General features: G+C 47.1%; 1 protein-coding gene across 3 annotated transcripts; it reads right to left on the bottom strand.

Moving 5' to 3' along the window:
- Window positions 1–1,617: 1,617 nt before the first annotated feature.
- Window positions 1,618–13,616, bottom strand: Gsta5 (glutathione S-transferase alpha 5). Of its 3 annotated transcripts, none has more exons than XM_017595811.3 (7): window positions 13,379–13,616; window positions 10,918–11,026; window positions 7,458–7,509; window positions 6,518–6,650; window positions 4,199–4,340; window positions 2,610–2,741; window positions 1,618–1,838 (listed from the first exon to the last, which is right to left on the bottom strand). In XM_017595811.3, the coding sequence occupies exons 2-7, from the start codon at window positions 11,002–11,004 to the stop codon at window positions 1,716–1,718; spliced, it is 669 nt and encodes a 222-aa protein (XP_017451300.1). In that variant the 5' UTR covers window positions 11,005–11,026; window positions 13,379–13,616; the 3' UTR covers window positions 1,618–1,715. The 3 variants fall into 3 exon arrangements, with proteins under 3 accessions (XP_017451300.1, XP_017451301.1, NP_001010921.1); XM_017595812.3 differs by having other exon boundaries at window positions 10,918–11,022; window positions 13,379–13,465; NM_001010921.2 differs by lacking the exon at window positions 13,379–13,616 and having other exon boundaries at window positions 1,619–1,838; window positions 10,918–11,030.
- Window positions 13,617–15,614: the final 1,998 nt, after the last annotated feature.

Here is a 15,614-nt window from a genome sequence, read left to right as displayed (position 1 = left end):
TTTCTTCCCTCCGAACTTTTCAGTGTCCATCCCTCCTGACACCTCTTCCAAATTCACAGCCTCCTTTTCTTTAACTGTTATTATATATACAGATAAACAAACATAAAGGCAGGAAGGTAGTCTGACCCTGAGTAGTTTATTTTAGTCATCTCTGAGCACAGCATGATTTGGTGGGGGTTTCCTGGTGATAACTCAGTTCCATGTGCACACTAGAGCTTAAGACATGGAAACACTAAGACACCCAAACTCTTTGTAACGTCTTCCACAGTGGTGGACTCCACAGATGGGCAGGCTCCTAGTAAGAGTCTGGTGGAGCACTTGGTATGGTCTTGGCTACATAGATAGCTCAAAATCTCCAGGCTATGAACTACGTTCACTCCCAGGCTTCTAGGTGGAAAACAGGTTACACATCCCTCTTTTTGAAGGGACAGCCCCATGTGTTTAACATTCCTGATCCCTTCCTGCTGTCTGTGAGCACAAGGACCTCTCTGCCTCCCCCAGTTGGGGGGAGGGGCTGGACTGTGTGTGAGATGTGAGCCCTGGCCTGAGCTGGAAATTGATAACAACATAAGTGGAGCTCATCAGAATATACCAAGGCCAAGGGAGTTGAGCCCAGGCTAGATCTGAGGAAGAGGAACAGGGTAGTAGAGAGTAGGATTAGGCATGCCCACCAGGGTAGACCTCAACACAAGATATGCAGGGCAGGCCTGGGCCTGGAAGTTTGATGTTATACAGAAGGGACGAAGTCACAGGACTCCACTGGGATAAGGACAGAATTTTGTTTTGCTTTTTTTTTTTTTTTAATTCCTTTTTTTTTTTTCAAGACAGGACAAATCTATTCTGTAGCTCTAGTTGTCCTGAAATTATGTAGACCAGGGTAGCCTCGAATTCACAGACAACCATGTAGCTCTCCTTCCCAAAGGCTGGGATTAACAACATGTGCTACCATCCGAAGCTAAAGACAGATAAATTTCAAAGATATTTTCTGTTATTGTCATTTTGCCTGGATGCGTATTTTTCCTGTATATTTTATTTTTACATTAAATATTTAAAGATTTTTACTTCGTGTGGAGAGGTTTTTGCCTACATGTGTGTATGTGTATAACGGGTGTCCAGCAGAGGTCAGAAGAGGACACTGGGCCCTACAGAGGTGGAGTTAAAGACAGCTGTGAGATGTGTAGACTCTAGGGGCCTAGCCTGGGTCCTCTGCAAGAGCAACCGATGCTCTTTCCATCGGAGCCAGCCCTCCAAAGATTAACTTTGTCTCCCCTTTTCTTCACTGTCTTCCCCTCTTTTGAAAACTCCTTTCACTAGTTGCCCTAGCTGCCTAATGCCTGCTCCCCCAACTTAGTCTTTTTTCTCTTAAACTTTTTCCCATTTACTTTTCCCCCCTTTTCTTTTGACTTTCTCTTCTTGCAAAGTAATTTTGCTTTTAAACTCTTTGGTTTATTCTACATTGATGTTAATTACACCTTATCTTTTGTTAGTGTGTGTGTATGTGTGGTTGTTTTTTTATTTCTCCTCATTCCTTTACAAGCTTTGCTTTCTCTTGAACTGATTACCGTTTGCCTTCCTCTTTGTGTGAGGTGCTCATACTTGGAACATATGCGGAACAAATACCATTTGTTCATTTTTTTATTATTGCAAAATAGCCAGGATCAACAATTGCTTCTCATTTTTTGCAAAACATAAAGAAATTGGACAGTGCAGCTCCGCTAAAACTTGAAAACCTTCCTTGCTTCTTCGATTTGTTTTGCATCCATGGCTGGCTTTCTCTGACTGCCAGGCTGCAGGAACTTCTTCACATTGGGGAGGCTGCTGATTCTGCTCTTGAAGGCCTGTAATCCAGAAACCACAGCTTGAGAGCTGGTAGTACTCATGTGCACAACCCGGGGAATTCGAGCACCTCCCAGAGCACCATCAACTGCACGCTTGCAAACCGCTCCAGTGTAGACATGAGAAGCATGAAAAACCACGAGCGGGAAACCATAGCTCAGCCCCATTTGTCTTAAGAACTCCTTTGGCATCCAATTGCCATCTTCACTAGACACACCCTGTGGATCTGTCTCTGTGGCACTGTCTCTGGGGTGTGAAAGGACAGAGAACCAAAGACAAAGGAAGACATGGAAAAACTGAACAGGGCAAATGGAGACAGGCAATGTCCAAGTCTAACCAGAAGCAACTTGGCCAGTTTTCACACTGGGACACTAAGATGAGGTCACAGGGGTGGGGGTGGGGACAGCATGAGGGGGTGTGGAGAGGAACGCAGATTAGAGAGAGCAGGAGACAGAGCTGAGGCTCAGACACTGAGTGAGCAAAGACAGACACAAAAACACACAAGATTGTAAATGAAATTGAGGCCAGAAGCAGCCTGCCCGCAACAGGGGTCCAAGGAGAGAGCTTTGGGGTCCTGCATCTTTCTCATTACAAAAGGCAAAATATTCTCCCTGGGATACCATCCTCAAGTCTCCACACATAAAGACTACTTTTAAGCCTCAACCTGAGGGTCTAGGAGCTCAGTTTGCAGACCAGGGGCTGGGACCTCAGCCCATGGCCACCATTGTACTGTCAGAGGCATGTGTGTGGCTGCCTCTCTGAGGTGGTCTCACCTTCAGCAGAGGGAAAGGGGTCAGAAGGCTGGCATCAAACTCTTCAACATAGAGGAGAAGTTCCAGCAGGTGGATGTCTACCCGGGTCAGCCTGTTGCCTACAAGGTAGTCTTGGCCATGGCTCTTCAACACCTGCAAAAATAAAGGAGACTGATTATGAACAGAAACAGTCGGGCCAGGGCCCTCACTCTCCCCACGTCTCTCAAGGCGACACCCTGCCTTTTCTTGGCAGGTTTTACAGACATTCCCAAGGCCTATGATGCAAGAGGGGACATGACAAGTTAGCTGTGTGACCTGTTTAAAGGACTTGTGACCTTTCTCTGTGTTTGCCACATTCCTAGGGCCTTCACACGATCTCCCTTACATATATTTTCCATATGTGATAAGTGCTTAGCCCTTGACACAATATGCTTCTCCGCCTTGTATGAAAATGATGGAGCACTGAAATTTCAGGACATTCCTCTCTTTATTCTCTGTTTAGTCTTTCATGGGCAAAGGCTTCACCTCCAGGACAGAATCATTCACCCCAGAGAACACCGGAGTCTGCCTTTCTCATTTCTCTGGAATCCAGACTACAGCATTGGCTATGATTCCTACCTCCACTGCCTCATGGCTGACATGCTTGGATTGTGCTTTCCCCCCTTGTCCAGCTGTAGTGGGCAGGAGTGAGTTTAACTCAGATTACTCATCACAGCTGGCTATTGTTATTTATTTATACATCCATATGGGAAAACATGGTTCTGTCACTTGGCCAGCACATGTGGCTTGCTCTTGTGATTGTAGACTTTGCTCATGTGACTCATCTTAACCCTCAGAGTAAAGTTGTCCATTGCATGAGACTTTAGCTCACCTCATTTATGGACTCCGTTCTCCTAGGTCCCACCTCCTCCAGAGCAGTAAACAAGGTCTCTCAGGAATCTGTAAAACGCCTTTACCCTCTAGGATCATAGTTCTGGCTCTTTTACTTGGCTGAAGTTTAAGTACTTCTGAAGTGCTCTTGGCTCACCTCCAAAGAGAAGCCCTGAGTGTGAGAGGCACTGCATGTGCACCGACTTCATTTGCTGAGTGGGCGTGGCTTTTCTCTTAAGATGAGACCCCAAGTCCTGCAGGTCAATTTTCCTTTACATTTGTTCATCAACCTCCTCCTCTCCACCCTCCATCCCTGTCCTTGTTCAGATATTTCCCCTCTGTCTTTGAAGTGCTATCAAATTCTCCTGTCAGGCAGCTGCTCTCAGGCCTCCCTCTGTAACCTGACAGAAAGTTTTCCCCAATCTGTTGTTTTCTGCAGTTTTTTCTAGAAGGGAAGCCCACTGCATTCTGTAGGATCTCGGTCCTTCTCTGGGGTGGCTCAGCCTTCCACAGGCCCAGTGCTGGGTGTGGCCATGAACCCTGCTGAATGCTGGATGCTAGATTGGCATGAGCATGCAGTGCTCCTTCCCAGGCCACTGTTACAGTGCCCTGTGGGGCAGGGAGCTGCACAGCAGGCTCATGGAAGTGAAGGCCAGTGTTGCAGAACCTTTGTCTCCCAGCCTCTGCCTTTCTCTTGTCCTGGGGACTCAGTGTCCCCAGACTTCATGGAGCCTACTTACCTTTTCAAAGGCAGGCAAGTACCGGTTTTTGGTCCTGTCTTTTGCCAAGGCGGTCTTGGCTTCTCTTTGGTCTGGGGGACATATTACCAATTGGATAATCATTTCAGTCAGATCTAAAATACCCTCTGAATACATGTCAATCCTGAAAGATAAAATTATCCAAATTGTCAAGGGTTTTCAATGGTTCCCTGTTTTACATTTTAATCTGAAAACCTGAGAAATGTACACTAAAAGGTGGTTGCAAAGTTATTTGCTTCTAATGGGTCATTATCTTTTATATTTAACAGATACATTAACTTCCCCCATGAACATCCTGTTGGTCCTGATACATTTTTTAGAATTTTTTCAAAGGTCTCGTCTCATACATTATATCTAGATCACTGTTTCTACTCCTCCCAGTTTTTTTAAAAAAAGTTCATTTAATATATATGAGTACACTGTAGCTGTCTTCAGACACACCAGAACAGGGCATCAGATCCCATTACAGATGGCTGTGAGCCACCACGTGGTTGCTGGGAATTGAACTCAGGACCTCTGGAAGAGCAGTCAGTGCACTTAACCGCTGAGTCATCTCTCCAGCCCTTCCTCCCACTTTAAAAAATAATTGTTACGGGGCTGGGGATTTAGCTCAGTGGTAGAGCGCTTACCTAGGAAGCGCAAGGCCCTGGGTTCGGTCCCCAGCTCCGAAAAAAAAAAAAAAGAACAAAAAAATAATAATAATTGTTACACATATAAGGTCCAACCAAAGCACAAAGAATCACTGACCCCTCTTGATATGCAGTCTTGAGATACATGGTGGCATCTCAGAAGAAAACCAGCAACTCTACAATGGGCTCTCATGTCTCTCTCTCTCTCTCTCTCTCTCTCTCTCTCTCTCTCTCTCTCTCTCTCTCTCTCTCTGTTTATTCTCAGCAAGCATGCTGAGATTCTTAGAGCTAACAAGCTGTGGCCCCTGGAAACTCAAACAGAGCTCCTGATTGAGCAGTCAGAAGGGTCTCTGCTCATCTCTCATTCTCTTGCACAACCCAGAGACATTTTTAGTCAGCGTTAGAAGTTCTCCACCTGCTTTTCATGAAGCACATCTGTATGACTTCCACGTGCTGCTGCCAGATTCTGGGCTTGTTAACATTTATCAAGATTTGAATATATATATATATATATATATATATATATTTTAGACAGGGTTTTACTATGTAGCCCTAGCTGTCCCAGAACTCACTCTGGAGATCAGGCTAGCCTTGAACTCATAGAGCTCTGCCTGCCTCTGCCTCCTGAGTGCTTGGCTTGGATTAAAGGTTGTCACCCCAACACCAAGTCACAACTTGTCTGTTTCTTTATTCTGTTAATCCACAGCATATCCCTAGACCTATGTTTCCCCTTGTTCTAAACTGCATTTTATGTGACTTTTTTAAGGAAAAGACAGTCATTGTGATATTTTCACACCGTAGCATTTTTGGCCCCTTAAAAGATCATATTCTGTGTTTCAGTGCATCTGTAGCAGTCTAACAATATTAGCATATTGCAATGTTAGAAGAGTTTGATCCCCATTCCCTTCCACTTCCTTCTTCTCCATGCTAAGCACAAGAACATTTCCCGTGAATTCAGCCCTGGACCATGTGGCCCGGGCCTGCTTCCTTTACCTAACACAACACTTGATCTTTATCTTTGTTCTGTTGCCCTCACCACGCCAGCTATTTTCATGGCTAAATTGTACCATATGCTCCTCTCTCATCTGTTACTGAATATCTTGACTGATGTGACCAGTAGAAAATTATAAATAATTTTGCTAGGAATATTTCTATAGGAGCGCTGTTAAAGCCAAGACTCTATCTCCCATGGACATGACTTCCACACTCGTGTTCCTGGCTAATACCACCTAGCTCTTGAAACAACAACCCTGTGTGATACTCCCACACAGGGTTTATGAATGAAAGATTCTGCCGCAGCAGAGCGGCTCCCACTATGGATAGTAGATGCCATCAGCCTGGCTGCTTTAGTCCTGAATTAAAAGCTTCAGGTGGCCGTGGTCCAGTCACTGAAGCTTGAGCACCTGAAGTCATGATTCTACCAAGGCCACTCACATTTGCATCTGGGTCCCCATGCTGTGCTGGGGGCATCATCCTCTGCTGTAGCCACACTCACCTGAGCCCACCCCATCTTCCCTCCCCTCCACAGACGCTACCATACTTGGCCCGAGTGTTTGTGCCCAGAACCAGCCTGCTCCTGGACACAAACTCTGCCACTCTCTTGCTCACTGAAGGAGGGACCCAAATCCTTCCCTTGTTTCCCACTGAGGTAACAACAGGAAACACATCGTACAGGGCTCTCTCCTTCATGTCCTTCCCATAGAGGTCATATTTGGTGGCGATGTAGTTGAGAATGGCTCTGGTCTGTGCCAGCTTCATCCCGTCAATCTCCACCATGGGCACTTGGTCAAACATCAAATTCCCGTCTGTGAAAGGATGAAGGGGAAAGGTCTGTCAAGTGTCCAAGTCTCACTTCTCGGGAGCAGAACAGTGTTGAAGTGTCTGAACATGCAGAAGAAAGGTAAGGAGTGGCTGCCCGTCTTTCAAGTGGAATCTTGTTTATTTTAGCCTCTGTTTCCTCTCTGTCTCACCCACCTCATCCTCCTTTGAGCATCTCTCACTCCCCTTCACTTCCTACTCACATACATGTTATATCTCTCATGTATGTTTTTATGTTCACATCCCTGGGTACATTCAGGAGGTGAGGAGGGCCGGCCGAGGGCCACCGTGCCACAGAGCTAAGTAGGGAGTTTGGAAGTCTACTTATGTTCATGGCATCAGGGTGTCCTAAGTCAGTTTCCTATGCAGTGAGCCGGCTTGTGGTCCTCCAGGCTGTGTCTGTCAGGGAATAGTAACTCAGCAGCAGCTATAATAAAAATGCCCAAGGAAACCATCCCAGCTGTTTCTCCACCCATGGTTTAATCCCTGGTCACGTGTGTGTGGTTGATGGGCAGTGTGGGTAAAACGCAGAGGAGTGAGTGAGCCTGAGTGAACTAGCTCACTCTGATGCAGAAATAATGAGAAAACATTCATGAGTCCCCAGACAAATCATTGAAGGCATCTGACCCCACCACTGGTCCCACTGGTCCCATTTCAGGTCTCTCAAGGAGCCCTACCACCTACATTATACCTCTCTGCCATTCGGACTATTCCCACCCACCGCCCACCAACATCGCCTTCAGATGGGCTCCCCTGAGGCACCTCACTGAGGACATACAGACACTTGGTGTTACCTTTCTTTAGCTTTTCCAAGTCTTCTGGACTCTGTATAAGCTTCTCTTCAAACTGAAAGCAGAAAAATAAAAGCATGCTCATTGGCTCATTCTGTTATTGCAGGATTGTGTATCATTTGAACTTGAGAGGTCCTTGTCAGGAACTTCATCTGCAGAAGTTAAAACTTCCAGTAGATACAAAGGAGTGTGATCATGGCCACGTGGAGATTCAGATCAGATCCATCGACAGGAGGGCATTGAGTACAATCAAGCTGCTCCTTCTTTACCTGTTCCTCCACCCTGAACCCATGATGGCCATGTGCAGGTCCTAAGAAGAAAGCAGTCCACTGGTAGGCAAACACTGGGACTGTGTTTACATTTTGGGCTCTCAGGAAAGCCTACTAACTCTAGTGAGAATAAGATAGAACTTTCCAGATCTCCACCATAGCATAAGGCATGGACCCATGACCACTTTGGTGTTGATTCTTCCGGATTAATTTTACTAATTTCAATTGTGCATTTGCACAAACACAGGACTATATGTGTGTGTGTGTGTGCATGTTTGGGGGGGGTTGTACATGTGAATTCATGCCTCTTGGAGTTCAAGATCATGGAGACCAGGAGTTAGAGACTCCTTTGGGGCTGGTGTATTGTCTTATCTGGGTAATGTGAACCACAGGAGATTTTCTGCATGTGCAGTAAGAACTCTAAACAGCTAAGCCATCACACAAGCCCCTTGTTAAAGCTGCTTACGTCAAAGGGCCGTATTTTTCAAATATTTATTTGTCTTTTGTATGAATATTAAATATTTTTATGTTCACACACCCAATGACAACCCAGCATGGCCTTTTACACATGTTACTGGGATCTGAATGCAAGTTGAACCTTTAGGCCCAGCCATTTCTCCAGCCCTCTAGAGTAATCTAAACCACTCTTTTCCCTTCATATTTGAAAGAAACTTTTAGCCTTACAGGGCTGAGAATCTGGCTTCTACCTTGCTTGGCGAGACAGTTTCCTAACGGTTCCATAACCCCACAGGACTGGGTTGATAGGCAAGGGAATGAGAAGTGTCAGCAGCTTGCACTGCACTCAGAGAGGTACAGGGAGCGGTGACTGTCGGCATCACAGAGGGGGGCTGAATTGTGATGGCTTGGTGGGGGTGAGGTTGATGGAGAGATTGAAGTCAGTGGCCAGCCTGCAGGTAACACCGAATCTGGAAGGTTTAAGGCAGGGTCTCTAACAGCCCCGCCCAGTGCCTTCTCAGTCACTGTGGGACTCAGGAGAGGAGGGCTTCTGTGCACATGGACCCATCCCCACTTTCCTCTTGTGCTGAACTCAGAACCCCAGCGGCTTAGCACATATCCCGGAGCCACAAAGCTGGCATATAGACTCTGGCACCCAATTATGTGTTTATTTAAAACCTTCTCCCTCCCGGGGACGGCTTGTCTGCAATGTCTCAGTTCTTATGCTCCTTCATTCAGAACGGATCCAGCTGAAGTCTGTTCATTCAGGAACGGAGAAAGTGCAATTCCACAGCCGACGTAAATACGTTGCCATGACACTGAGGGAGGACACCAGCAGCCTTCACAAGATTCCACTCCATCCTTTAAGCCTCCCATTCTGCTCCTATCCCTGGACAAGATCTCCCGCTAGCAGACTCCACTACTTCATCCCCAGGCATTCCCAACTGCTGAGCTACCCTGGTGGGAACGGGAGGTGTTCTTCCCAGTGGCGCCCCTAGAGGGCAGCACCAAAGCCTACCAGCATTTTCTGCTCAAAAGCTTGAAAGGAAAACATTTAACCACTGAATGCTGCTGTCCTCCTCACTTGGGCCACTCACACTGAACGCTGAAGCTCATAGGCATGGAGGCGTCTGAGGATGCGAGCTCATTCTTTCTTTTTTTTTTCCCATCTTTATTAAATTGGGCATTTCTTATTTACATTTCAAATGTTATTCCCTTTCCTGGTTTCCATGCCAACATCCCCCTAACTCCTCCCCCTCCCATTCTATATGGGTGTTCTCCTCTCAGTCCTCCCCCCATTACCACCCTCCCCCCAACAATCCTGTTCACTGGGGGTCCAACCTTGGCAGGACCAAAGGCTTCCCCTTCCACTGGTGCTCTTACTAGGATATTCATTGCTACCTATGAGGTCAGAGTCCAGGGTCAGTCCATGTATATAGTCTTTAGGTAGTGGCTTAGTCCTTGGAAGCTCTGGTTGCTTGACATTGTTGTTCTTATGGGGTCTCAAGCCCCTTCAGCTCTTCCAGTTCTTTCTCTGATTCCTTCAACGGGGGTCCTATTCTCAGTTCAGTGGTTTGCTGCTGGCATTCGCCTATGTATTTGCCGTATTCTGGCTGTGTCTCTCAGGAGAGATCTACATCCGGTTCCTGTCAGCCTGCACTTCTTTGCTTCATCCACCTTATCTAGTTTGGTGGCTGTATATGTATGGGCCACATGTGGGGCAGGCTCTGAATGGGCGTTCCTTCAGTCTCTGTTCTAAACTATGTCTTCCACTCATGTCCTCCTGACAGCCCCCTGTATGGATTTGATAGTCCTGAGAAACCGATGGCTGAGTATTGCTGTGTTTTGACAGGTCGATTGTTACATCCTTTTGTGTCAGGCCTCTCTCCTTTGTGGAGGGTGTTTTAAATTTAACTCTACTTAGCTTTTCTAGTATAGTTTATCCCTTGTAATGCTTTTTATACTGTACGTGGAAAGGTGTGTGCGTCTGTGTGTGCGTGTGCATGCCCATGTTTGCTCAATCGCCCATGATGGTCAAAGGCATGGGACCCCTCTGGGGTTGGAGTGACAGGTGTTTGTGAGCAGCCTGCACCAGTCCTCTGCAAGAGCAGTATGGGAGTCTAACCACTGAGCCATCACTTCAGTCTCCATCCCTTTAAACCATCTTTATCATGGAATCGTCAGGTTCTCTGTGTAAAACTACAAGATCCAAATACATGTGTCAATCCCCAGCTGCAGTCCACCCTGTTCATCTCTGTGCCCATCTCCTCTGAGGCTGACTGTAATGACAGACAGACAGGCAGTGTCACACAGTCCTACCACAACACATCAGCATGAATCTCCAAACATACACACTCATTTTGAAAGAACAGTGGCAGTCCTAAAACCACAACATCATAGCACAGATCTGCAATAATCAGTTAGTATCACCTAATAACAAATATTCAAGTTCCTGTGTCCACGTCTCAGTGTTTAATTTGATCAATCTCAAATAAATGGTTAATCAAATAAATATTTGAATTTTTTCTCCTGAAAAGGTCTTCTAATTGTGAATCCACTCTTCATGGAAAGCACAGTCAAATTTCACTATTTCGAATCAATCCATCTCCTTTTTAGTACAAGACAATTACCGGTTAAGTCACCCTTCCCACGCTTCTCCTGGCGTGGAGTCTCCCAGCTTAGAGGAGGATTTTAAAGTGGACTGAGGTCCAGCTGCAGAAGAACTTTGCACCACCTACCTCCACTCCTGCTGCAGCCAGGAGCCACCGGATGCACTCCATTCTGCCCCGGGCATTGAAGTAGTGAAGCACTGGCTTCCCAGACATAGCAGCAACTGTGCTTCACTGTCTAGGAGAGAAAGGGCAGAGATCAGTCGGGGAGCCTGTGCTATGGAGTGTGTTGAGTAAGGCACACTAGAGAAGGGCAGTCTGCCCCCTCCATGGTAGGCTTGCAGGGAGCCTAGGGAGAGCTTTGTAGCTTAACTTCTCACCCATTGATGACAACCGACCTGCAACTGCTCCAAACAAGTCTCAGCTGGCCATTGGCCTCCACCTTGAGGACATGAAGAGAGTTGCCTGGATCCTACAGTGATTAAAAACCTGGGAGCTGTTGAGCCTTGGAAAGCAGAGCCATCCCAGGGGGGCCGAGGCACAGTCCCTCCCCAGTTCCCTGTCCCCTGGACCACTCGGTTCAGGAGCTTCAGTTGGCTTTGTGTCACCCGGGCTGTGCCTGCAGCAGAAGGGGTGTCTCTTGCTGCTGCTCTGTTCCTCACTGAGACTGAACAGTGATTCACTGTGCAGAAGGAGAGTGGCCCATGTGTCAGCCTCACATCTCAAGGGAGGGAACATCCTATGGTGGACACCACATCGCGCCTGGAGGTCACTGAGCTTTATTTAATCACAAAGTTCCTTGGTGCGGAGCTGTTGTCCTTGCAAGTTTACAGGAGGAGGAAAGACTGAAGTCCGTCCAGCGCATGAGGAGGAAAGGCTGGCGATTACACCTGAGTTCCTGCACAGTGGGCGGACACGCTGGGTCCCTGCTGCTCAGTGACTGTAACAACATCATGGGCCGTGGGCAGAGTCTTTCACTTGTGATATGGTAGGAAGTTCAGAGTCTGTCTTTTAAAGAATTCTATTTTTATTTATGTGGTGTGCATGTGCGTGTGTGTGTGTGTGTGTGTGTGTGTGTGTGTGTATGTGTGTGTGTCTGCGCGTTCAGTGGCTGCAAAGGTTAGAGGACTTCAGATCCTCTAGAGAGGTGGCCTCTGCCTGCTGGGTCACCATCACCAGGCCTTAGCACTATCCTTCTCCATCAGATGTTGGCCTCCCCGCCATCACCTTACAGCTGCTCCTCATGGGTGTTTAACACCTGCCTGCTGCATATTGTAAAGCTCCGTTCTTTTCTGTTTGCTTTTCTTCACCTTTTCCCGTGAGCGATAGTTTGCCCTGGACAGCTTCAGTCTGGGGGACGTCACAGGGCTCTGAGGTGCTGAGGGTCTCAGGGAAGTCCTTCGCTCCATCCTCCCCACGGTGCGGTCATCGCACAGCCTTGATCAGGCCTTGTGGCCTTCTTGGGGACATGTGTCCTGTACATGACATCCGTGCTGAGCTGTGTGGCTCTCTTTAACCTCCCTGATTCAGAGCTGCAGGCTTCCTAAGAGTCCTCTAGCCTGGTCCGTGTTTGTGGGCGCCTTGAACCTCAGCACAGGATTGGCCACCTAACTGCTTAGTGTCGGAGCTTGGAATCAGCCCGGTTCTTCCACCGACTGATTTCCTCCTGCTGTATCTTCTTACGTACTTCTTAGTTGCTGAAGGAAATGAGTAGGCGGCCTTTGCTCTGGTATGTGATGGAACAATCAGCCCACCATCCTCAGGTAGTTCAAGAGTCGCACTCTCTTCCCCTCTTGCTTTCTCGGGCTCACCATCTGAACACACAAACTGTGCTGGGTATCTAGATAATAAACTAGTAATAAAGTAACAAATCCTAAGTGTGAAACCTGCCACTCTGCTCTATCAACAGAATTGTCAAAGCAATGAGAATCCAAATGACAGAAACGGAACACCAAACTGGGAATGGGTTTTGGGAGGGTGGCCCAGGAGAGAGAGAGTGTGAATTTAAGTTTTTAAGTTCTGTGGGATTGGCCAACGCAATTCAAGAGAAGGACATTATTGGTCTTCATTTTGCCTGAGAGGACAAACCAGGTCCACTGCTCACTATCCTGAATCCCATGCACTTAGACTCCCTTGCAAAATACATTAAACCCCACCCGTTGTCTCAGTGACACTGAAGGAGGAGCAGGAAGGAGGGGACAGAGAAGCAGAAGGAGAAGAAAGAGGAGCAGGAGAGGAGGAGTGGAACAGATGAAGGGAAGAATAAAGGACAGGAGAGAAGGAAGGGAGACGGGAGGGAGCATGGAGGAGGGAGGGGGAGGACTGAAAGAAGGAATAGAGGAGGAGATATGGACACTACTGGACGTTCAGTCTCGAAGCAGTTCATGTGAACCGGAACCAAATACAGGTAAATCAATGATAATGGGAGTGAATATGATCAAAGTCTATTATATACAGGAGTAAAAATCACATAATAAATCCAGCTATTTTATACAACAGTGCATGCTGAGTAAATAAAACACTGAAAACCCATTCTCCAGTCATGCAGACCTGAGAACAGGTCACCCGGGTTGTAAAAGAGAGTACTGACCTAGCGAGAATCGTGGCTTCTTCTCCACTCAGCTCCCAACTCCAGCTCCAGAGGAGTGTGCACGCCACTTTAATACTGTGACAATTCTTACCCAGGGTGTGGGGACCAATAGGGAACAGCCCTTCCCACAGACACCCATAGAGTCCAAGATTCCAGACTTTCGTGATAGACTCGAAAGGTGACAAACTGGGGGGAGGGGCTGACAAGGCGCTGCCATTCCGTGAAGAGCTTGATCCATTCATGCATTCCTTGGTTTAATGCTTATGGTCCTCTAAATCACCACTCTTCCGTGCCCCTGTGAGTAACTCTAATGAGACGCCGTGGTTAAGAAAGGAAGGAGGGAAACTGCCCTAGAAGCATAAATAGTACCCCAGAGTCAACCCTCGCAACCCTCAGCTATGTAACACTGTGACATTAAACTATTGGATTTGAGAGATGGCTTGTTAAGTGGTCTTAAACTACAGAATTAATGCACTGTCTCAAATTCTAGGCTAAGTTGAACATACAGGTTAGACAGCCCCCTGCTTGTTTTGTCTGATGAAGCATGCTAATATCCTACAGCAGCGAGGTATCTGTCTTAATCTTTGTCCTGTTTTTATCAAGAGCCCAAGGGCAGAAAGGAATTTCACAACTCACACTTATCTGGATGACCATCCCACACACTGTCCAGCCTGCTCTAGGTCTCAGTGCAGCCTGTGAGTCCCTGCAGTTTCTCCTGTGCGAAAGTTGCTTTGTCACCATTAGCAATGCCATTTCCAAGCTCGTGAGAATTACTGATCCTTCCTGCCAAGTTCAGACCCAGAACTCTTATCCACAACAAGGTCATCACCGATGGCTCCACTCACACCCACATGCTGAGTCCTGATCTTAGTTACAGTGGTCGGTTCACGGGTCTTGGTTATTAATCATTACCTAGTGATCTGGCTGGCCTCAGGGATGCACGCAACATGCCTGACGACCCTGCCAGTGAGCAGGGCTGGCCTCTTTTTATCTGAGGACTGCTGCTGCCCCAAAGCTGAGTGTGTTGTCCCACCTGGAAAGGAAGAAAGTCCTCTGCTGCGTGCCCAGTCTGTGCCATTTGCCTGTGGTCACGTTGAGTCCCTGTTCTTCAAGCCTGCCTGCACTTTAGCCTTTCTCTGCCACCCAGGCTCTACACTCATGTTCCTTCAGCTGGCCCTCCTCCTCTCCATCCTCTGTGCATGCTGCACTGCCTCCATCAGAGGCAGTCTCCCTGTGCAGACGATGTGGAGCCCTGAGCTGAAGCCCTGAGTGAAGACTTCTCCAGGGCTCGGTTCCAAGTTCCCACGGCTGGCCAGGTGTGCAGCACAGAGAGAGGCCATGATGAACATGCGACCAACTCCCCATTAGTGTTGGACATGTGTCCCTGTGTGCAGTGTAGAAAGGACAGTCTGGTGATTTGTCATGTGCCCACCACCAAACTAACAAATGTCAAAGTTCTTTGGTGCAACTCCTGGACTTTACCTGCAACAAAAACTTATATATTTGGTTGTGAGCCTAGCCTTTAACGGCTGAGCCATCTCTCCAGCCCGCAACAAAAACTTAATGTGTCCTTCAAATGTGTTCTTTCAAATTACTTGGGTTCTAGAAAATTTTCCTGGGGCTGGGAGTGACCCTTGGTGGTACAGCTTGTTCTGGAATGCTCCCAAGAGCCTGGTGTAGAGACCCATGGTGGAAAAGTTTGAAGGTATGAAGTCAGTTAATCTAGAATTGTGTGATAGTTAATCTAGAAGTATGTGACAGTTAATCTAGACGCCACCTCTGTTGCTCTACATCAGTCTTTGCCTTCCTTCAGGAGTTGGACATGTTGAGGAGTGTTAGATTATTCTTTTGCAGCTTGGGCTTACTTGGCATTTTCTGATAATTCGATTTAGTATTGTATTTTTGCAAAATGTTGCATATTTGATGCTCTCCTCTGTGTGTCACTCCCGTACTCTGTCATGTTCATTACACGGGGTGTGAGTCTTTGTAGGGAACCCTTTGTAATGTATATCTTCATCTTGTCTCTAGTCTAATTTGGCCCCTATTTCCTTTTGATTAGTCAGTACTTCCTGCTCTACCACACCCAGCCATTTCTCCATTTTTTTTAAAAGATTTATTTATTATATATATGTACACTTGTCGTTGTCTTTCAGACACCCCAGAAGAGGGCATCAGATCCCATTACAGATGGTTGTGAGCCACCATGTGGTTGCTGGGATTTGAACTCATGACCTCT

Source organism: Rattus norvegicus, chromosome 8 (genome assembly GCF_036323735.1).
Source record: "Rattus norvegicus strain BN/NHsdMcwi chromosome 8, GRCr8, whole genome shotgun sequence".
Lineage (NCBI taxonomy): Eukaryota > Metazoa > Chordata > Mammalia > Rodentia > Muridae > Rattus > Rattus norvegicus.
This window is presented reverse-complemented; position numbering and strand designations above follow the sequence as displayed.

What these genes read in the sequence shown, in the direction of transcription:
- Gsta5 (XM_017595811.3), bottom strand. Translation starts at nt 11,004, where the DNA reads ATGTCTGGGAAGCCAGTGCTTCACTACTTCAATGCCCGGGGCAGAATG. An exon ending in TGGCTGCAGCAGGAGTGGAG is followed by an intron (nt 7,510 to 10,917) that starts GTAGGTGGTGCA and finishes TTCTGCTTTCAG; the next exon opens with TTTGAAGAGAAGCTTATACA. An exon ending in GACATGAAGGAGAGAGCCCT is followed by an intron (nt 4,341 to 6,517) that starts GTACGATGTGTT and finishes TTTATCTTTCAG; the next exon opens with GATTGACATGTATTCAGAGG.